The sequence below is a fragment of the Felis catus genome, chromosome C2, assembly GCF_018350175.1.
Source record: "Felis catus isolate Fca126 chromosome C2, F.catus_Fca126_mat1.0, whole genome shotgun sequence".
Taxonomy (NCBI): Eukaryota; Metazoa; Chordata; class Mammalia; order Carnivora; family Felidae; genus Felis; species Felis catus.
In genome coordinates this window covers 16,054,111-16,077,592 of record NC_058376.1, presented here as the reverse complement: position 1 = coordinate 16,077,592, position 23,482 = coordinate 16,054,111, and the positions used below count along the sequence as shown (strand labels likewise).

General features: G+C 38.6%; 1 protein-coding gene across 4 annotated transcripts in view; it reads right to left on the bottom strand.

The window, feature by feature from the left end:
• Positions 1-21,012, bottom strand: part of LTN1 (listerin E3 ubiquitin protein ligase 1) — a 69,773-nt gene extending 48,761 nt beyond the window's left edge. Inside the window, exons 1-9 of one of the 4 annotated variants that reach the window (XM_023238833.2) lie at positions 20,835-21,012; positions 13,450-13,712; positions 12,561-12,807; positions 12,367-12,479; positions 7,323-7,526; positions 6,718-6,816; positions 5,980-6,210; positions 3,551-3,603; positions 2,657-2,837 (exon numbers count right to left, since the gene is read on the bottom strand). In XM_023238833.2, coding sequence (XP_023094601.1) covers positions 2,657-2,837; positions 3,551-3,603; positions 5,980-6,210; positions 6,718-6,816; positions 7,323-7,526; positions 12,367-12,479; positions 12,561-12,594 — 915 coding nt within the window. In that variant the 5' untranslated portion in view covers positions 12,595-12,807; positions 13,450-13,712; positions 20,835-21,012. Of the gene's footprint in view, positions 1-2,656; positions 2,838-3,550; positions 3,604-5,979; positions 6,211-6,717; positions 6,817-7,322; positions 7,527-12,366; positions 12,480-12,560; positions 12,808-13,449; positions 13,713-20,834 lie in introns of those variants that run through there. The other 3 variants (XM_045036700.1, XM_011285732.3, XM_045036701.1) reach the window with 3 other exon arrangements.
• Positions 21,013-23,482: the final 2,470 nt, after the last annotated feature.

Sequence of the window (23,482 nt, the reverse complement as noted above, 5' to 3'; positions counted from 1 at the left end):
TAGTATCTTGATTGTAGTGGTTACATGGGTATGTACATGTAGATGGGTAAATACATTGGTCAAAACTTGTTAAACTCTATGCCTAAAATGGTTACATTTTGTTGTGAGTAAATTATACCTCAATAAAGTTGGTTTAAAAATTATTCTAGGATATTTTTTATATACCTGAATACACTGGGATACGACAGGCTCATCGTAATATCAGGCTCAATAACTTTATAAAGAGAGCAAGCTTCCCCAAATCATTCACTTTTTTGAGGAATTCAATAAATTTACTGTAATTTATAGGGAAGAATAAAGTCACATTCTACGAATTGAGCCAGCCAGATGCCCAGAAGAATGAAGTTCTAAAACAATTTGGTCAATCTTGAAGATGAAGACAAAAAAAGTGATTCACCTGAGCAGTTATCAGGATACATCATAATGTCACATTAACATGTGATATTAAAATGGAATGGATACAAACTTCTGGTACTGGCATAAGAAGAAACAAAGACCAATGGACCAGAAGGCAGAGTTTAGAGACAAACTTATGAACATATGGAAATTTAATGTACCATATTGGCAGGACTACAAATCAATAGGGAAAGAATGAATAGTTCACTAGGTGATTTTTAGGAATACTGACTTACTACACATGAAGAGAAAGGTGACTAGGTATCTACTTAATGCTGTATAAAAAAAGGTACATTTATTGATGGATTAAAGATTTCAGGGGCGCCTGGGCGGCTCGGTCAGTTGAGCGTCCAACTTCGGCTCAGGTCATGATCTCGTGTTTTGTGGGTTTGAGCCCCGCGTTGGGCTCTGTGCTGACAGTTCAGAGCCTAGAGCCTGCTTCAGATCCTGTGACTCCCTCTCTCTCTGCCCCTTCCCTGCTTGCGTTCTCGCTCTCTCTCAAAATCAATAAACCTTAAAAAAAATGTATTAAAAAAACAAAGACTTCACATGAAAAGTAAAGGTATTAAAAAAAGATATAACTACTAAAACACAAGAATGTTTTTCTGGCTTAAAAGTGGGAAAGGCCTTCATATGGCAAAAGCAGTGATTTTGATTACATGAAAATTACAATGTCTTTCTAAAGAGGACACAGGAAAGGTAACAAAGTGGGAGATTATTTGCAATGCCTAAAAACAACAAAAGGACAAGTATTTAGGATACACAAAGAACTCTAGTAAAATAAAAAAAGAAAACTTCAAAAGAAAGGGGAGAAAGACATAAACAAGTAGTTTATAGAAGAAACACCAAAATTCAAAAAGCTTATAGAAAGATCCTAAAAGTCACTAGTTAGCAGAGTAATGAAAAAAAAATTTTTTTTTGAAACCCTATTAGACTGATAAAAATTAGGGAACTAAGGATTCTAGTCCTGGCTAGGATATCAGGATACACAGGGCTCATCAGGCAATGATGGTTGAGTGTAGAGTAATGCAGCCATTCAAGAGAGCAATCTGGCACCACTCAGAAAATTAAGTATGCATATCCTCTTTGACTCGGCAATTCAAAAGCTAAGAGAATTTCAGAAAAAGAAATCCTTGCAGATTTGAAGGCACATGAATGAAGATGTTCACTGCTGCACTGTCTGTGACAGCAGGGAGTTGAAGGCAATCAGTGCATCTATCACTGAGGGAATGCAGAGGTAAAATAGAAGGGATGCAAATTTCTTAATCTTACATAGTATTTAGAAGGCCTGATCAAATACTCATATAAGGACATGATAGATTTAAAGTATTTTTGTACTTTTAAAAAAGTACTGAGAACTTGGGGTACCTGGGTGGCTCAGACAGTTAAGTATCCAACTCTTGATTTTGGCTTAGGTCATAATCTCACAGTTCAGCAGATAGAGTCCTACATCAGGCTCGGTGCTGACAGCATGGAGCCTACTAGGAATTCTCATTCTCTCTCTCTCTTCCCTCACCCCACCCAAGTAAATAAACTTAAAAAAAATAAAGTTAAAAAGTACTCAGTTCTTAAAAAGCACAGGTAAAAAATACATTCCAAAAGGCGGTGATGTACCCAATAGAGAAAGTGTTACAGAAGCTTCATTCAGGCATGACTTCTAGTGCTGTTGTCTTTGTCAATGTTAATGAATCAACAATATCTATTAATAAGATGTCTTTACAGAGACACACATAAAACAAGGTTTCTTATTGATTGACCAACTGACAAAAATGTTGTGACCAGAGACTCACAGGCACCCAATCCTATATTTCCCCTAAGGGTAATGCTGCAGTATTCACTTAGTCAATATTCATGGGTTCTTCATATAAGCTAATTACCATGAATAAGAAGAATCAACTATACATACAAAAGGACATACACTAAGCACATTTAGAATGGTTAGCTAGCGGAGGATGGAGAAGGAGACAGAGACATAAGGGAAAAAAAAAAAAATGCATGAAATTAGAAGACCTTCATGCACACCAACAATTTTAAGTACCATGAACAGAACAGTGTGATAATACAACTCTGAAGTCTAAATAACTAAATAAAAAAGTGAAAATACATTAACATTGCAGTAAAAGAGGCAATTCAGTCCAACCACAAAGATGTGTTTGCAGAGTTTTAAACCTAAACAATAAGCATAAAACACAAACATAAACCAACAAGATCAGGGTGGAAAAAAGGAGTCACAGATGTTTACAATAAAAGATTAAGATACCTGAGGTATACTGTGTTTTCCATATTTCCAAAACTTATTCTGTGATAAAAGAGACTTAAATTTTTCCTCCAGAGAATCAAGCTCATTATCAGGTAAGAGGCAAAGCAATTTTTTTAATGCCAATAAGGAACAAGTTACAACCCGATAGAATTTAGCTTCTCTTTCTTCCTCTGGAACCGTTCTTGATGTGAAAAGAAAATAAACATATATAAGAATTGAGCATAAGCCAAACTACATACTTGGCACTTCTATTTTAAATGTTTTATCATTAAATATCTACCAAAGTTGCTTTATTTTTATTTCTGCATTCTATTCGTCCTGTGCCAACCCTCCTCCCTTAAAATACAAACAAACACAAAATTTGAATCACATATTTTTCAACTAATACAAGGGGAAAGTAGATGAAAAGCTGTGGCTTGAAAAAAGTGGGCAATATACTGTTCTCAGTAGCAAGTAATAGGATGAGTCTAGGGAATGGATATCAGTGCATCTAGGATTACTTGCCATTAGGGACTCCTAACAGTTTGACTAGTATGCAAAAGTAAATGGGTGATTTTACCACTCTCAACAGAACTATTCAGAGTTCTTCCACTAGTTCAACCGGACCTTAAAATGATTCCTGCTAGGACAATTAAAAGGTAAATGTGGGAAAAATATAAAAACATCTCTTTTTAAACAACCAAATGTGTAATGCCCAGATAATTCAAGTTAAATAGCAAGATAACTGCAAGTAAAAACACTTAAAATAGCACCTGGCATATAGCATTATAGTAAGTATTTTCATCTCTACTTTAAGAATCTCTTTTTTAAAAATGTCACATTGAAATTACCATCTTGTTACGGATGAGCGAAGCCAATCCTTAACGTGAGTTACATAGATATAACACAACTTACTGTGGATCACTGAGTGTATCAGGTGTTTCTTTTATAAGATGATCCTGTAGCACCTACACAGGAGGAAAAATCCCATGAGCCTTGAGATTTTATTGAACTGTCAATGGTGAACAGTTAGAGCATAAACCTCGTCTTACTTAAAAGCTCTTACCCTTTCCCTGCAAAATTAGCAAAATTAAGCAGCAAAACTAAAAGGTTTGAATTTTACCTATTTTTCTTTCCCTATGAATCCCTAAGGTTGACTGGGGTAAGAAAAAGAGGGTACTTCTGAACATTTCCAGTACCCATCAAGAATCTTCCCCTAAATACTCCTGGTCTCTTGTCTCTCCATTCCTCCTGTACACAGCAGTGAAGTAGAATTCCCAATTAGTAAGTTTGAAAGAGAAATTCAGGCTGTTTTCCTCTCCTCTCTTTTTGAGCATCTCCCTGCGCATAAGGGAGAACACACATTGTGCTCTGTTCCATCATGGAGGAAAGTCTAAGGTTCCATTCAAAGAGGGTAAGTCTGCCTACTTCCAGCATGCAGTACTAGAGAACTCACTATTCTAGTATCACTTTTATCAGCAACTATAATAGCTAACATTTACTGAACTTTTCCATATGCCAGGTATTGCTTTGAGCACATTTCATCCATTAACTAAATTAATCCTCACAACTGCTCAATGAAGTACAAGTTAATTTCTACTTTAATAGATAAAGAAATAAGAGGCACAGAAACTTACCCAAGGTCATGCATAACTAATGACAGAATGTGACAGAAACCCAGAGCCCATGTTCTTATAGACAGTATGACATAATGCCTGTAAATCTGACATTTTGGTCTCAATGGCCAACCCCTCTCTAAAAAACTGATTTTGAACTTAGGAAAGTTCAAGCCCAATATCTGTAAGGAACTGTGACATAACCAACTAACGGAAAAATAATGCAGGAACTAATCCACATATTCAATGATCAGTTATCCATCCATAACAAAGCCAAGAAACAAAAAACCAACCAAACAAAAAACTATGAACAGCCAAAATGGTTGTCTCAAAATCCATTTTCTTAAACTCTTAGTGTCCAAACTCATGACACTTCACTCTCACAACACTTATCACTTGATATTTCAAATATACCAATGATTCTTGGGTTGAGAACTCCCTTTGAGAATATGATTAAAGCTATAAACCCTCTCCCTAGAAAAACAAACTTGGTAAACTTGAAAAATGAAAAATGGAAGAACCAAGAACTTAAATGGGGAACTAGAATGCACATGTGTGTGTGTGCAGGGGAAGAGTTAGGTGAAAAGATCAGATAGGTAGGCCGGGACCAGACCATGCAGAGCCCTATAGGCCAGGATAAGAAATCTGGACATGTAAGTATAATGGGAAGCCACAGAGAGGCTGACTAACTGAAATGAGGGATGGTGTTTAAAAAAGACACAGGGTGCTACGGAAACACAGAAGTACTAAATAAAGGAATGAATGCCAGCATGAATTTTTTAAAATCCTCAATTTCCCCATCATTCATAGTACGTCTACTTTTATTTCTTGAGAGAATACTAATGAACTCAGTTGTCTGGTTTTTCCAACCCGTATATTAGGAATAGCAGATAAAGGGAGAAGAAATGAAGGACAGTATAAGATACAAACCGAAAGCCACAGAAGTTATGGCTGACATCAGTCTTGCAAAAGTGTTGCAAGAACCCTGGCCAAGTGTTGGAGAAACTTTCATATCTGTTAATGACAATATAAATTTATATGGCCTTTTGAAGGACAATTTATCAATATAAAAATATTTTTAAATGTTCTCATCCTTTGACCCAACATATATGGTTACTAGAAATTCTACTATCACTCCGACAGGGTATGAAGAAATCTATTCAAAAATGTTCTCTGACGCAGTATTTGTTATACTAAAAAACAGGGAAAACCCAAATGTATAATATAAAAGGAGTTAAATAAACTGTTGTACATCCATACAAAGGAATATCAGAAAACCAACAGAAAGAATGAAGTATATCTGTATACTTGTATTGATATGGAAATATGGGGAAAAATAAATTTAGATTTATTTTTTAGGGTATAGATTTATTTTTATTTACATTTATTTTTAGGATTTAAATTTAGATTTTTTTTTAGACGTACTCTTTTTTCAGATCACGTATCATAAAGTATATACCTAAATTTTTAGGTAGTATGACTAGGATTTACATAAATTAAAGATGAAAAATTTAAATAACTTAGAAAGATCCAATCCAAAATGCTAATTATGTTAAAAATCAAAAATGGTCAATTTTGCGAAACACCATTTTTGAAAGGCAAACTTCCATTAAAAATACTTCACTTACTCGTTCCTTTATAATGCCAGGCAAAAGAGCTGTTGTTATAATATGCCTATATCCCTTCAATACTTGAGAAAAAAAGTACAGAATCACTCCAAGAACTTACACTTGTAATTTCATCCTTACAAAATGCTATGGCTTCAGGTTGCTTGCTTGGAGGGAAAGCTGCTTCAAAGGCATCCTTGGCTGCAGATGCAGCTGGCGTGTAAGTATCACACTGAGCCATTAACCAATAGCCCATTAAACTTTTTAAATAAGGAGCCAAGTGTTTCTTTACTTTAAGGATAAGCTTTTCAAAAGCCTGCTGCGTGGCTTCTCGAACCCGGCGATCGTGATCCTATTGAAAATATAATATGGCTTAAATTAGCTCTAACCCATAAAAACATATACAGACATTTCCAGATATGCTATGATGACCCATTAGTAAGAATTCACCTATGTGCAGAGCTAAACCAAAATTAATTATTATGTGAAAAAAATTGATTAATCTTTCCTTTTCCCCTTCTCGCAATGATAAAAACTATTCAAGATAGACTATTCAAGGTTAGGCCTTCAATATTAAGCAATTCACTCTCATTCTCTTCCAGCAAATATACAAAGAAGTTAAACTGTCAGAATTTACTATAACTAGAAAGTATCTAGGTAATCCTCCAGTAATCACATAAGTTTTGAAAACCCAGACTTCAAACACACTTTATACAACTTAACATGATCCAAACTGCATAATATTGACATAACATTTTATACTCCTCACCAAAAATGAATCATGTACATGTAATAGTTCTCATGACTTCAATCAAAAACTGTACAACGAGATAAACTAGTGTAAGTTTTTAATACTTACAAGTGAAATTTTGCAGAAAATTCTTGGCCAGTATGGAAGAACTCCTTTTACGACTTCTGTGTCTCTCTCTGTACACATGGTTCCAAATTCCTGCATAGCCTGAAAGTAAATTAGCAACATTACTAAGAATCAACCGCCATCATATTGGCTATTTATTAGATCTTTTCTGTGCTAGAAACAGTCTATTTTATGTAACGGGAGAATGCACTGCTTCTGTTTGTGCCATATGGGACTAATCTGAAGGGTTCCTTCACAGCATACTATGATAGAAGCTTCTCAATTTAAAAAAAAAATAAAATATACACAAACAAAAAACTCAATTTAATATTATAAGGTCAAATTTCCCATTCTCTAATGGGAAAAACTGCACAGCCAGAATTCCAAAATGGTTCAAATAAGTGCAGAACGACAAACAAATTTGTAATCCAGAAGATAAATGGTAAACTAAGCTTAAGTCTATGTGTCAGAAAAAAGGACAATTGTAAAAGAACTTATTAGTGATAAATGATTGCTCATTTTGCTTTACATAAAATATACCAATTGACATGTTGTTCTAACAAAAGAATTTTCTTGATCATTTTTATAAAAAACAACATAAAACTTACTTTTAACTTTGTTGTGACATCTTTCTTAGAAAGTTTCCGCAGCACCATTCGGAAATCAGAATCTACAAGACTGTCAATTTCTTCAGCTCCCTGAATAGCAGGAACATAGCCGAGGTCATTCTGTGACGTTCCAAAACCAATAAATCCAGGCACTGTTCCCTGTTCTTTGGCAAGGAGTTCTGCAGCTCGGCCACTGTTTGAAGGCTGATAAGAAAGTGGGGGGCAGGGGGAGATTCAGAGTCTAGGAAGAGTTCAAAATTTAATTTTGAGTTCTTATCCTTCACAATTCCCAGAGAGGAACAAGCTTTTATTTGAGAAGTTTTGTTTGCTAGTTTTTTTTTTAATAAAGCCTCTCTTTTTAAATGTTTTTTTAAATTTATTTATTTTGAGAGAGAGAGCATGAGTGTACACACACACACACACACACACACACACACACGACTAGGGGAGGGGCACAGAAAAAAAGAGAATCCCAGGCAGGCTCTATGCTGACAGTGCAGAGCCCAATATGGGGCTTGATCTCATGAATCAAGAGATCATGACCTGAGCTGAAATCAAGAGGCGAAAGCTTAACTGACTGAGTGACCGAGGAGCCCCAAGAACTTTTTATTTCCTAGCCTAAGATTTTACCCACTGCAATGTTCCCATCACTAAGAATCTATTAATAATTATCCTGGGAACCATTTTCTGGTTTGCTAAACATCAGAAAAATGTTTACTAAACTGGACACAATCCATTAGTGGCTCATGATATTAACTTAATGGGTCAAGACAGCATTTCAAAAAAATAGAATAAAATGTTAAAACTCAGAATGAATCACATACAGTAAGAATAAATACTACTTTATAAAATTAATTTCCAAATTTGTATAAAGAGTATATACACACAAATGTGTACTATGTAATGATATAAAATTGATTCATAAATGAATTATATCTTTTCATCCATTCAACAAACATTTATTAAACAATCACCATGGGACCAATCTAATGATAGCTATTTCTAAGACTAGGAGTTCCTAGAGGGCAGACACACTCATTTCTACATACCCAAAGTTACTCTAACTTCTTTGAGCTATAATGGTCACAAATTATATTACTATGGACATAAAATCAATACAATGGTCAGGATATATGATACATTCCTTTGAACCATAGCCTGTGGTTTGTTAAATCGATACACAATATGGTAGCTTCCTAGTACAAAAAGTTAATAGGTTGATTGCGATAAAGAAAACATTTAAACTGCTAAAGAAACTAACATATCCATTGTTAGCTAATAGAAAAATGCCTCAGTTCAATGTCTAGCATGACGTTACAACCCACGTATTCATCTGTTCCTGACCTCTCTAAAAGAATGGCTGAAAGGTGATTCAATTTGCTCATACCTAGCAAAATTGTGTTTGGGAAACTCATTTGTCAAGGAATAATCTCGGCTACTTTCTAAACTGAATGACCAGAAATGAAAACGATAACATGAATTACATTTTTTTTTCAAAATAGTAGCATTTAAGACTAATTTCAAAAAAAGTTCTCTATTTTGGAACTTTATTAAAATGAACTAACATTATTCAGTTCGCCTTTCTCAATACTGGTACATGAATAAAGAGCTACAAAGCAAGTTAGTGAATTATAATACAATGTTGAAAACTAAGTATGATGACACTGGACATCAGAATTTTATCTATAATACCATTTGTAAAGTTTTATTATAAAACAGAATAATGAACTAGTATAAAAAACTAGTTAATGCTAAAAGCTAAAGGAGTCAAGGCTAAATTCTGAACTGACCTGAAATACCATAGCTGCTAGAGGTAACTGGGTGAAGAAAGGTATGAGATTTCCAATTTCCAATGGTAGAGTAACAAATTATTTTTAAAATAGACTAATTGTGTCTTTTTATTCAATGTTTACTTTGAGCTTAAAATACTTACTGTTTCTTATTACTTCCTCTACTGTATATTAAATACTTATACCCACAGTTCAAAAATTAAGAACCTTGATTTTATTCCTTATACTACATGCACTTCATTTTTCTTTCTTTTTTTTTTTTTACTGAGAGAGAGAGAGAGAGAGAGAGAGAGAGAGAGAGAGAGAGAGAGAGAGAAAGCGCACATGAGCAGGGGAGGGGCAGAGAAGAAGAGAGAAAATTCCAAGTAGGCTCCACGCTGTCAGCAGAGAGCCAGACGCAGGGCTCGATCTCACAACCGTCTGTGAGATCGTGACCTGAGCCAGAACCAAGAGTTGGGCTGGACACTTAACTGACTAAGCCACCCAGGCATGCCCCTACTTCACTCCTTTGTGCCTGTCTTCTAGAGGTATCTGAGGTGGCAATCCTGACTCTACAGTTTAAAGGCCAAACTCTGGAAGATTTACAAGATCTTTCAGCATCTGGCCTCCACTTCTCCAAGGTGTATCTCCCAACACTCTTTTCTTCCCTTGTCACAGGTCCTCCCCTCCTCTCCCAATTTTGCTGCCACCACTGATGTTCCAGTCCCAGAGTGAATTCACAGTTCTCTGAATAGGTTATGCCCTCCACAATCTGATGTTTGTGCAATCTCTTCTCTTTGCCTGAAAACCTTTTCTTTCTTTCCATTGCCTGACAAACTCTTACTCATCTTTCAAAATACACTCTTGTTTTCAACCTTTGTCTCCCGCAGGTCAAGTACCATTCTTTTTCTGTTCCACTGGTTTCTTTCTACTCACACCTGTATCATAGTTCTTTAATATATTATAATCATTTGCTTACTTATATGTCTCTCATCAGACTAACAGTTCAAGAATAAGAAACATCTATCATCTTTGAACACATGGCATTCAGTACTCAAAGTCTTCTGTTGAATGAAAGACTGCCACTCTGAGGTTCAAACCTCAACTATGCAACTTCCTGGCTAATGAACGTAGGTAAATTAATTCCTCTAAGCCTCCGAACCATTATCTTTAAAATGAAAAAAAAAAAAATAGCAACTAAGCTGTTACTTGGGTTACTGTCAAAATTAAATATAGTTTTTAAACCATTAAAATTGATTGCAGCGAGAAATCAACAAAGGATGCTAAAACAATTAGGTGAAAGTTTGTGAGAGAACAGGTTATTCTCAGTCTCAAAATACCACTCCCAGTGTTATCTGCTAATAGCCAGTAGAAAAAGATACTCTTATAATGGACATCACATTAACCAAGTGATTAAATAACATCACTAATAAGACACGCAAGCATCATGTGCACCGGATCCACTGATGATGCTACATCACCTATGAAGCATTCCTATCAAAAACTGTTTAACCTGAATCTAATCAAAGGAACAATTAGACAATTCTAAATTAAGTAAAACAAGTGGCCTAGACTTTTCCAGACTGTCCCTGTTATAGAAGAACTACCCTCAAAAAAGAAGCAGCAGCAGGAAAAAAAAAAAAAAAAAAAAAAAAACCACGGGAAAACTACCTAGAACTAAACAATAACTGAATGGAATCACTCCATCCTTGATTGGACCTTTGGTGTTTTTTAAAATGCTATATCTGATAACAAGTTATAGAGAACATTATTGAGATGACTACAGAAATCTAAATAGTGTTCTATGTTATTAGATAATAGTATTTTACTGAAGTTAAATTTTCCGCATGTTGTAATTGCTCAAGGTTATGTAGAAGAATGGCATTTGTTTAGAATATACCTGCTGAAGTACTCAGGAGCTAAGTGTCATGATGTATGCAACTAGTTCTCATATGGTTCAGCAAAACACATATATTTAGAGAGAGAAAACAAGTGTCCCCAAATATTAACAACTGGTGATTCTAGGTAAAGAACACATGGCTTGTCACTCTAATATTTTTGCAACTTTCCCTCATATTTGGAATACTTAAAAAATAAAACAAGAGAATTACTTAAATAAAAAAGCCAAAATCCAATGAGAATGCAAGTGTTTAAGCAGTACCCGCACAAGGCAAGTCACTATTACTGTTGGTACTATCTGCCAAAAACAGACTAAATGACAGATCTAAGACAATGTTGTACTGGTATCACTAGAATTTGATCAGAAACAGGGAAAAAGCACTCCCATAAAATTGGACTGTGCCATAACAAACCTAGTACCATAAAAATACATTATGACATCCCTAATCATGTAGGTTTAGTCCACTTGTGGCTATTCTTTAAACAGTATTTAGCTAGCGTCTACTCTATGCCAATCCTTGTCCTACGCTCCTAGAATAACAACAGCCTTCATGAAAACACCTGACTTCATAATACTTACATCCCAGGGAAGCAAGACAGTACATAAAGGGAGACAGTAAATTACACGGTATGTGAGAAGTCCTAAGTGCAAAGGAGTAAGATAAAGCAGGAAAGGAGCACAGGGAGTGGGAGGAGGGCTACAATTTAAAAACAGGCGATCATGAGAGAGCTCAATGGGGTGTCTCCGGCAATATTTGCAGCCACCTAACAAAAGAGCGTTGGGGAGCCTGCCAGGCAAGGTCAAGGCTCGGTGACGAGGTCAGTGTGGCTGGATGGAGGGAGCGAGGAGGAGGACGTTGAAGATGGTGCCAGAGACAGGAAGGGGCCAAAGGCAGGCCACATACCATCGTCGGGGATTTGGCCTTTACCCCGAGGAATGTGGGGAGCCCCAGGTTTTTGAGCAAATGGGCGACATGAGTCGAGATGCCCCGCACACCAGGCTCACTTTAAATGCTTCCTACCCAACTCCCTTGTTCCTAACGCCACTCCCCCCACCCGAACCCCTGCTACCCCGGCCAGGTAACCTTCCAGTTGAGACAGACACTGAACCATTTCTTAATGGAAACTGTTGGGGTCTGTGCTCAGGCGGAGACAGCTCTGGCACGGACCATCTTTTCTCTCGCAAATCCCCAATCTCCTCGGAGGCAACCCATTCCGCTCGTGGGGACGCACACACAACCGGGAGGTCACACTCGACACGCAAACACACGCCTCCCCACAACCGCGCTCCACAAGCCCTCCGGCCGCGCGCGTGGTGGAGCCAGCCGCTTCGAGAGAAGAACTCCTCCCGGTCGGCCGAGCCACTTCGCACTCACCCTCAGGTTCCCCTTGGTCCGCTGCTTGTTCTTCCCGCCCATGGTCGCGGTCTCAGCCACACTCCCAGCCTGCAGCTCCCAGGTTGACACAGCCGGGCCACAACTTCCGGCCCCTAGCGCCGGAAAAGGACCCACTGGAGCGACTTCCCCGGCCCTCCCCTTCCGCCACCCACCCCGCCCTCCTGCCTCCTCACTTCCGCTCCCGCCTTCCGCCGCGTCCTTGACCATCTGCCTTGGGAAACGTCACAACTAGAGCCACGCCTGGACGAGTGACGTCATCCATGCCCAATAAGAGGCCAAGCCAAGCACCGATGCTCCAAATCCTGTCTTTCGCGCTGTCCGGGGGCTAGGTTTGTCCCCTATTTAGCGGGTAGGAAACTGGTGTGAGTCACGAACGGGGCATTTTTCTCCTATGGTAGCAGAAGAATGACATGGTCGTGGCTGTGGAAAGATAGCAAAATGTTAAACCTTCTAAAATGCAGTTATTAGCATCACCTGGGCATTTATTAGAAATGCAAACTGTCAGATCCACCTCAGGACTATTGAATCAGATTTCTCATGTTTTAATGTTTATTTATTTTTGAGAGAGAGATACAGACAGAACACAAGTGGGGGGAGGGGAGACAGAGAGAGAGAGAGGGAGACACAGAATGGAAGCAGGCTGTAGGCTTGGAGCTAGCTCAGTCAGCACTGAGCCCCAAGCGAGGCTTGAACCCGCAAACCGTGAGATCATGAGCTGAACCGACTCAGCCACCCAGGCACCCCCAGATTTTGCATTTTTAACATGATTCCCAGGTCTTGTTAAATTTTGAGAAGTTAAAAAAAACAAAACTTGAGAAGTTATGCTCCAGGTAATATTCTCTAAATCCCCCCCTTTCATATCAAAAGTGTTAAGTGCAGTTTTTGGAAGTCTATAAAAATTTGAAATGTACAGATCTTGTACTAAGTGATTTTGCTTTTTCAATATTGCTAGTTATTGTATCTCATGTCCACACATTCACCCCTTTATACAAACTATTTCTCCTTTATTCAGCTGGCTTCCTGTTAGACTCCATCAACAGTGGGGACTAGAACGATACTGACATGAGGAGAAGCGACTTGCTCCGTTCTGTTAGCATCAAACCAGCAGCACTGCTTTGCTCCACCAGCATCAATTCATTTAGGGGCAGTTGGTTTCACTCTGCATCTTCTTCTTTTTTCCAAGAATCTATCACCCTTATTGTCCACCTCAGGAGTACCAGCAGTGGTAGCCAGGCAGGAACCTTCCCCTGAGACGTCTGATTCCTAGTTCCGTGGGACACTTCCTCTGAGCTCCAGACTTCTCTAAATATAGCTTGTTCTGTAGACTGGAATTCAGAATCAAGTAAATACTTCACAGGATTTTAGCACAAAAGTAAAAAAATTTAGAAACTGTCCCTAAAAAAAGCAAAGTGAAACAAATACACCTGTATATCAAAGTTGATGGCTTTGTAACACAAAGAGGAATTATTTCAGTGGACTCTAGAGCACATTTATTTGACTATATATCTATATGGAATATACCTGACAAAAACACTTAAAAAATTCTTAAACTATTTTCAGTAATTATAATAGCATAATAGTATCAGTACTATTATTGTGAAATCAAATCAAATAAGTAATTATTACAAAGATACACGGAATTCTGGAAAGTGATGAAAATATTCTGTATGTTGATTGAGGTAATGGTTACAACTATGTGCATTTGTCAAAACTCATAGAATTCTACTTGAAAAGGATGAGTTTTCATCTAAATTCCTATCTGATTTAAACAAGCAAATATGTAATTATGTTAATGCCATTGGGAACCAAGAAAAAAATACAAATATAAAATGAAAAGGTTTAAGATAGGGATGCCTGGCTTGCTCAGTCAGTAGAGCATGCAACTCTTTTTTCTTTTTCTTTTTCTTAGAGAGACAGAGTGTGAGAGGAGGAGGAGAGGGGCAGAGGGAAAGAGAGAATCTTAAGCTGGCTCCAGGTCTAGCACTCAGCCTGACATGGGGCTCAATCCCACATGACCTGAGCCAAAATCAAGAGACAGGAAGCTCAACCAACTGAGCCACCCAGGCACCCCAAGCATGCAACTCTTGATCTTAGAATTGTGAGCTCAAGCCCTGTGTTGGGTGTAAAGGTTACTTAAAAAATAAATTTAAAAAATGGAAAAACAAGGCTTGAAATAAAATTTATACCATATACAAAAGACCCACTGCCAACATCATCCTCCATGGAGAAAAACTGAGAGCTTTTCTCCCTAAGGTGAGGAAAACAACAAGGATGTTCCACTCTCACCACTGTTATTCAACCTAGTGTTGGAAGTTCTAGCCTAAGCAATCAGACAGCACAAAGAAATAAAAGGCATCCAAATTGGAAAAGAGGAAGTCAAACTTTCACTTTTTGTAGATGACATGATACTCTATGTGGAAAACCCAAAGACTCCACCAAAAAACTTCTAGAACTGATCCATGAATTCAACAAAGTCACAGGATATAAAATCAATGTACAGAAATAGGTTGCATTTCTATACACCAATAACGAAGTAGCAGGAAGAGAAATGAAGGAATCGATCCCATTTACAATTGCATCAAAAGCCATAAAATACCTAGGAATAAAACTAACCAAAGAGATGAAGAATCTATACATTGAAAGCTATAGAAAGCTTATGAAAGAAATTGAAGAAGTCATGAAAAAATGGAAAAACATTCCATGCTCATGGATTGGAAGAACAAATATTGCTAAAATGTCAATACTACCCAAAGCAATCTACATATTCAAAGCAATCCCAACAAAATAACATCAGCATTCTTCACAGAGCAGGAACGTACACTCCTAACATTTATATGGAGCCAGGAAAGACCACAAATAGCCGAAGCAATCCCGAAAAAGAAAACCGAAGCTGGAGGCCTCACAATTCCAGACTTCAAGCTCTATTACAGAGCTGTAATCATCAAGACAGTATGGTACTGGCACAAGAACAGACACATAGGTTAATGGTACAGAACAGAGAACCCAGAAATGGACTCACAAGCATATGGCCGACTAATCTTTGACAAAGCAGGACAGAATATCCAATGGAATAAAGACAGTCTTTTCAGCAAGTGGTGCTGGGAAAACCGGACAGTGACATGCACAAGAATGAACCTGGACCACTTTCTTACCCCATACACAAAAATAAACTCAAAATGGATGAAAGACCTAAACGTAAGACAGGAAGCCATCAAAATCTTAGAGGAGAAAATAGGCAACAATGTCCTTGACCTCAGCCGCAACAACTTCTTACCAGGTATTTCCCTCCAGAGGCAAGGGAAATAAAAGCAAAAATGAACTATTGAGACATCATCAAAATAAAAAAACTTCTGCACAGCGAAGCAAACAATCAGCAAAACTAAAAGACAACTGACAGAATGGGAGAAGCTATTTGCAAATGACATATCAGATAAAGTTAGTACCCAAAATCTATAAAGAACTTATCAAACTCAACACCCAAAAAACAAATAATCTAGTGAAGAAATGGGCTGAGGACACGAATAGACACTTTCCCAAAGAAGACATCCAGATGGTTAACAGACACATAAAAAGATGCTCAACATCACTCATCATCAGGGAAATACAAATCAAAACCACAATGAGGTACACCCTCACACCGGTCAGATTGGCTAAAATTAACAACTCAGGCAACAACAGATGTTGGCCAGGATGTGGAGAAAGGGGAACCCTTTTGCACTGTTCATGGGACTATAAACTGGTGTAGCCCTCTGGAAAACAGTATCCAGGTTCCTCAAAAACTTAAAAATAGAGGGGTGCCTTTGTGTCTCAGTAGGTTAAGCATCCGACTTTGGTTTAGGTCATGATCTCACGGTTCATGAGTTTGAACCCCCAGTTGGACTCTGAGATGACAGCTGAGAGCCTGGAGCCTGTTTTTGATTCTGTGTTTCCCTCTCTCTCTGGCCCCCAACCCCCGGCCATGCTCTCTCTCTCAAAAATAAACATTAAAAAACATTTTAAATATATCTTTATAGAGACACACATCGGAACGTACAGATAAAAAGATATGATGTCTGGGATTTGCTTCAACAAGTCCAGTGGAGTAAGGGGTAGGAGGAGAAATTTGAGTGTATCTATAAAATACTCTCTAGGTTACTGATACCATACTTTCAGACTTTTTCTCGTAATCTTCCTTTCCTTGGTTTCCTTTGATGACTCATTTGCCTCTACGGAGCTTTCAAATATTGAATATTGGAGTCCCTCAGGATTCCATTCAGGCCATTTACTCTCTTCATTCATAGTCTCTGCTTAAGAAATTTCACCCATATTCACAACTTTTCTCCCAAATTTATATCCAGTCCAGACCTACAGATGCAATTTCTATTGGAAGGGTTAGGCACCTGGGTGGCTCAGTCGGTTGAGCAACCAACTTCGGTTCAGGTCATGGGTGCTCTCTCTCAAAAATAAACAGTAGAAAACATTTTAAGGGGTGCCTGGGTGGCTATTGATTTTAGCTCAGATCATAATCTCATGGTTCATGGGTTCAAGCCTCAAACTGGGCTCTGTGCTCACAAGGTGGAGCCTGCTTTGGATCCTCTGTCTCCCTCTTTCTGCCCCTCCCGCCCCAAAAGTAAATGTTTAAAAATTTTTTAAAGAATTAAAATAAAAAAGGGCTTAATTTGAAGTCTTTTGGACACTCAAATTCAAGCTCCCCAAAGTGGAATTATTTTACCCCCAAACTTGGGTGTCTTGTATTGTTTATCTTGGTAACATACACCACAGTAAATCCACTTTCACAAACTACACTTTTGGAATAAACCTTCCTATTCCTCTCTCCCTTTTCCCTCTGTTCAATAACCCCTCAGAATCCTAACAACCTAACCTCCTAAATACCTCCCAAATGTTTCTGCATTTCAAACTCCATCACCATCTCTACTGTCTAAGCCAAGAATCATTCCTTGGCAATAGTCTCCTAACTGGTTTATAAACGTGCATTTTCCCTCTTCAATCTAGGATGCATGCTGCAGCTAGAAGGATTTTTTTTTTAAATAAAAATCCCTATAAGATCATGCATTACATGGCCCCAGCCCACCCCTCCAACTTGTCACGCCACTCTGTTCAGTACTTGTCAATCACAAGCCCCACTAGCCTACTTCATCTCTTAGGCCATGTCACAGACTTTCCATCTTCAGGGTCTTCACTCAGGCTACTCTTTTGCGGTGAAAGTTTCTTTGCCACTCCCTCTGTCCCAAATCCCCCACTCTTCCCAGGTTCAGCCGGGTCAGGTTCTGTTGTATGCATTCTCATGGATTGCTCTACTTATCAAATGGAAAGAAATAGTAGTCTCAATAGTTGTCAAATGCCTTACTCTCAAACCAGAATACAAACTTGATGAAGACTGGGTCCACTTTTATCCATTCCAGAGTGGGTAAACAGTTATCGAATAAATAATAAGTATTAACATAAACTTAGGGGAAACAAACAGCACTGAATTACTTGATTGTTGATTCTGTAGTTCCAACTACCACAAAAATATATCAAAAACAAATAAGTAGTATAAATATTGGAAAATATGCCACTGGAGTATTGGTGGCAAATTATGTCTATTTGAAAAACACAAGAATATTAATAAAAGAAGTACTCAAAAAACACTTTACAAATGCAGTCAGATCTCAAATAAATATCCAGTATTAGTACAGGTATTGATTTGACTAATAATAATGGAAAATATAATGGAAAAAAACAAGAATAAAATAATAAAATGTGTATTTCCTATGTGGGGGTGAAAAAACCATGAAAATGTACTGAGGAGCATAAAATATAATTGGAAAGATATCTCTTTCTGGCCTGAAAAATGAAATAATGGGAAAAGACAAGTTCTGGGTTCATGCTGACTTTCTAGCCCAGCTCTTCTACTTACTAACGGTGCAAATTTATACATCTTACTTAACCTCACTGATCCTCAGTTTTATCACCTGTGAAGTGAGATAATACTACATCTATATACTATATTTATCAAAAGGATTGCTGTAAAGAGACAGTCCTTGGAAAGGCACAAAGCCAGATAAAAATTTTTTAAAAAATAGGTTTATTTATATATTTTGAGAGAGAGACAGAGACAGAGACAGAGAGAATCCCAAGCCTGACCGGAGATTCAATCTCATGACTGTGAGACAAATGCCCTATGATTCTCCCATAAAACAAACAAAACGAACAAAAACCAGGTACCACCTACTACCCTAGAGTGGCCTGTCTCTTCCTTCCCTCGCTGCCCCCCCAGTGGGAGTTTACATCTGGAAAGCTCCCAAGGTTTTGAAGCAACAGAAAGCCTTCTCAGTTGATACCCCAAAGGAAGAAAACCATAAAGAAAACTATTGATGGATTTAAATACATTAAATTAAAAAGTGTTTTTTTTCCTATGTCAGAAAAAACAAGTAGACAAATGAGGAAATCTGCAACATTAACTGGGGGCTAATATGCTTACTGTTAAAAAAATTCTTACAAATAAGTATTTTAAGGCTGCCCAGTTAAGTAAAAATAAGTAACACATAAACAGGCATTTACTGCAAAAGATATATAATTGACCCACCCTAAGAGTTAAATGAAAATAACATAAAATGCAGATTTTTCATCTATAAAATTGATAAAATAATAATAATCAGTGTTGACAAAAATCTAGAGAAAAGGAAAATTCAGAACAATTGCAATTTTCATTTGTTAATCTTTCACAAGTACAATTTAACAAGACAAGTCCAAGGCTTAAGAGTGAATTTCCACTTTTGGAAATCTAAGGCGAAGAGAAAATAGATGCCCATACCTTTGTTGATTGGAAAACAAAAATAAAACAAAAACCAAAAAAGGTTAAGACCTCATAACATAACAGTGAACTGCTGAATTTTGCAGTACACTCAGCAATACAATTCTCTTTGACAATGTTGTTGAAAAATCTGTCATTGAGACATCTAAAATCTATTTTTTAATTATTATTTTTTTAAGTTTCATTTATTTTTGAGAGAGAGAGAGCACGAGCGAGTATAAGCTGGGGAGGCGCAGAGAGAGAGAGAGAGAGAGAGAGAGAGAGAGGGCACGAGCGAGTATGAGCTGGGGAGGGGCAGAGAGAGAGAGAGAGGGAGACACAGGATCTGAAGCAGGTTCCAGGCTCCAAGCTGCCAGAACAGAGCCAGACGCTGGACTCGAACCCACGAACCAGGAGATCATGACCTGATCTGAAGCCGGATGCTTAACCACTGAGCCACCCAGATGCCCCAAAATCTATTGTTTAATGAAAGAAGGCAATACAAAACAGTATGTGCAGTATAATTTAACTGCTTAAAAAAGAAAGTAACACATGGGGGCCTGGGTGGCTCAGTCAGTTAAGAGTCCTACTTGATTTCATTTGGGGTCATTATCTCAGCATTGGTGCCGTTGGGCCCTGCATCAGGTTCAATGGTAACAGTGCAGAGCCAGCTTGGGATTCTTTCTCTCTCTCTCCCTGCCCCTGCCCTGCTCGCGCGCTCTCTCTCTCAAAAACTAAATAAACTCAAAAAAAAAAAAAAAAAAAAAAAAGAATATACTACATATACACATAAGTAAAATATATATATATATATATATATATATATATATATATATATATATATATATATATAATAGAAAATGTTGTCTTCTTGGGGGCAGACTTAGGGTGGGTTTTATTTATTTTGAGAGAGAGAGAGAGAGATGGAATGCAGGCATGTGCCAGTGGGGGAGAGGGGCAGAAGGTGAGGGTGAGAGACAATCCCAAGCAGGCTCCACTCTCAGTTCAGAGCCCAAGGAAGGACTTGATCCCACGACCCTGGGATCACGACCTGAGCAGAAATAATGGTTTGAGGTTCAACTGACTGAGCCGCTCAAGCGCCCCTTAGGGTGGGTTTTATATCCAGTTATCTCTACATTTCCTATAATGATCATCTTTTCTAATAAAAATGTATTACATACGCATTTATATATGGGGGTGGGGAGCAAGACAGAAGAGATTTACAAAATCCAAACAGCCAAATGTGGGGGGTAGGGTGAAGGGCTGGAGGTGGATTAAACCTCCATTTAGGTAATTCCCTGGTTAAAATCTGGAGACATGGTGGACCTCGACTGCACAGCGCCCGGATCGCAGAGAGCATCGGTCCACCAATTCTCCCGGCTGCGGCAACCTGGAGAAACCCAGAAGAAGAATGCAGACCGATACCTCTTTTCCCAAAGATAGTTAAGTGCTAAAAACAAACAACAACAAGCAACAACAACAACAACAACAACAGTAACAACAGCACCCCATCTGGCAGCACGGCCGCCCCCGTCTGGCTGCGAGATCCCCAGGAGAAGGGTGAGCTCGCAGTTTAGGACTACAGCCCTGGGTCCAAAGCCTCCGCCCACAGCCGCAAGGCAGCGCTGGTAGCTGAGGTTCCGCGACCGGCCCCACGGGCTCCCACACTCACTAAGGTCTCCGACATCTGGCTAGCAGTTTCCAGGCAAGTCGGTACAAGGGTGGGGCGCCTGCGCGAAGCGTCGTTAGGTCCGTCCCAGCCGCGCTCCAGGTGAGCCGCGCGCTCCAGGTGCAGGGTCAGTGGAAGGCCATGGAGTCGGTCAAAGCCCCGGAGCATTTGAAGCCCTCTGGGGATCTGGGTGTCGGCAGGTAGCCAGTCGCTCGCCTTCCGTGCTCCTCGAAGGGTTCCGACTTTGATGTTTGATATTTGGTGGGGATGGCAAAAGATGTGCCTCCCTCCCTCCCCCATCCTGCCGGGAGCAGGTTGCCAAATTGTGCTTACGCGCGCGGAAGGCTTATTGTGTCCCTTTGCAGAATTTTTATGGGCTCAGCTGGTTCTAAATAGTTGTAATCGCTGTTGCAGGGGGTGGGTGCCTAGGAAGCAACACGCATCAGTCCTGAAATGCCATAAACTCTTAGCTGCCTTGCAGTCTTTATGGAGTTTCACGAATGACATATTTTTGGGTTTCTCTCATATCCTACTCAACAGCTTTCATAAAAAAAGGTCTGGAAGTTTTTATATTAGTGCTAAAAGTGGTCATCAGTTCTGCACAGCAGCAGATGCAGTTTTGTGTTAAAATGCAGTTTATCAAATTAATGTGCAGATGACAACAGTGACTTTGACTTTGTTAGTGCAAATTCAACTAGGATTGACGGGATTAATTTTACAATTCACAATTTTTTAAAAAAATTACTTAAGAATTGTTTGTACAGGAATTACTTTTACAAATAAAAGTGGACATGTGGACAATGTTTCCTGCCCACACTTTTATTTTCTAGTAATCCTTTGAACTTTTAACCTTAGTTTGATTTGGTACTAATAGTTTCTTTTCAGAATTTGACATTATTTCTTTGTAGATTATGTCCAGTTCAAGATATATATCAAATTAATACAGTCATAGATTGTCATTGTGGAATAAATGTACAAGCATTTTTTCCTATTAAGGATGTTTATATATCAAGTATGTAATCATTGGTAATAGTCTAAGGAAGCCATGTTTCTTATGCCTCTAACATTTTTTACTTAAAATTCTGTAATATTTTTGAGAGAGAGAGAGAGCACATGTGCAAGTGGGGGAGGGGAAGAGAGAGAGGGAGACAGAATCTGAAGCAGGCTCCAGGCTCTGAGCTGTCAGCACAGAGCCCTATGTGGGGCTTGAACTCACAAACCGCAAGATCATGACCTGAGCTGAAATGGGCTGCTTAACTGACTGAGCCACCCAGGCATCCCTCTTGCTATGTCTTAATCTAATGTCTAAATTTGACAGAAGGTCTCAAGGAAGAGAACTTATAAAGCTACTTCATTTCATTGTTTGTATGTTACACTTGAGATTATCTGTACGTAGAAATGTGGTATGTAAATTAAAATAATGTACAAAGACTGAAAAAGTTTCAGCATTTTGGTCCTGCTAAAAGTAATTGCATCATCTGGCCCCTTTGAAGGCTTCTAGGGATGTCAGATCCTTTGCTCTATAGGCTTTTTCATTCACATCTGGAAGTGACTGGAGGACTCACTCTACATGAACAGCTGGTCCATCTGACTGTTGTGACAGCAAAGGAAGGATTGGTATTTACAGGGCAACTGACATGACAATGGGCAGTAGGGGTGGAATCTGGAGAGGTGCATAAGTGTTCATCCAATATAGGCCCTGTGCTATAAATACCTTTCTGATTCTTATTTGTGTTTGTGTGAAGCAGACTAAAACATCTTGGACAAATCTGCCATGATGACCACTCTGTGACTTGAAGCCTTCTTGAGCACAGGCCACCTTTCCCCATTCTTTCTCTTGGTCTAACTACACCCTTAGGTAGATCCTTGGGGCATAACATCTTTGATGTCCTCTGGAGATACAACTGTTCTCAGGTATTTCCTCCTGAGTGGTCCTGCAGCATATACTCCCAGCCTCCAGGGCTGTAAAAAAGTAGGTCCTAGGAAAGATGGACTTGTGGAGATGTACTCATGTTGTGGCCATCCAAGACACGCTTCTGTCCCTTCTGTCCTTAAGTCCCCCTAATAAACCATTTCTTGTCAAGCTGGACTCATTGGCCTTTTCAGTCTTAGGGCCTTGGTTTTTGGAGGTCATTTTGCATATACCTCCCTTCCTTTTACAGAATGGTGTTTAACCACCTTTGTATTTAAGATCTACTCACATTGCCTTGTTAGTTCTACTTCATTCCTTCTGAATTCTACATAGTATTGCATCATATGTATCATATTACACTTACTGATTCACTTAGTGATGGGCACATAGGTTGCCTCCAACTTTTTACTAAGATAAATAATGTATTGTGTCTGCCCCCGCCTGCCCCCACCCATTCCTCTAACCAAGTTTGAATCTTCAAGGAATACTCATTGCATGGTACTGACTGGAGTGCTGGCAGCTAGTAAGTATTATTTAATAAGTATTTTGGGAACTGACTTATGGAGGGCCACAAAAACCAGGTAGTGTGTTTATTTGACTCTAGGTAAATTGCTGAAACTAAATTTATAGAAAGCCATTTCCAGTATGAAAAATGTGTTGATCCAGTTTGCCAAGACCAAATTTTGTAAATTACCAATCTGATGAGTTGTTGAAATCTGTTAAAAAGTTTGAGTTCTGG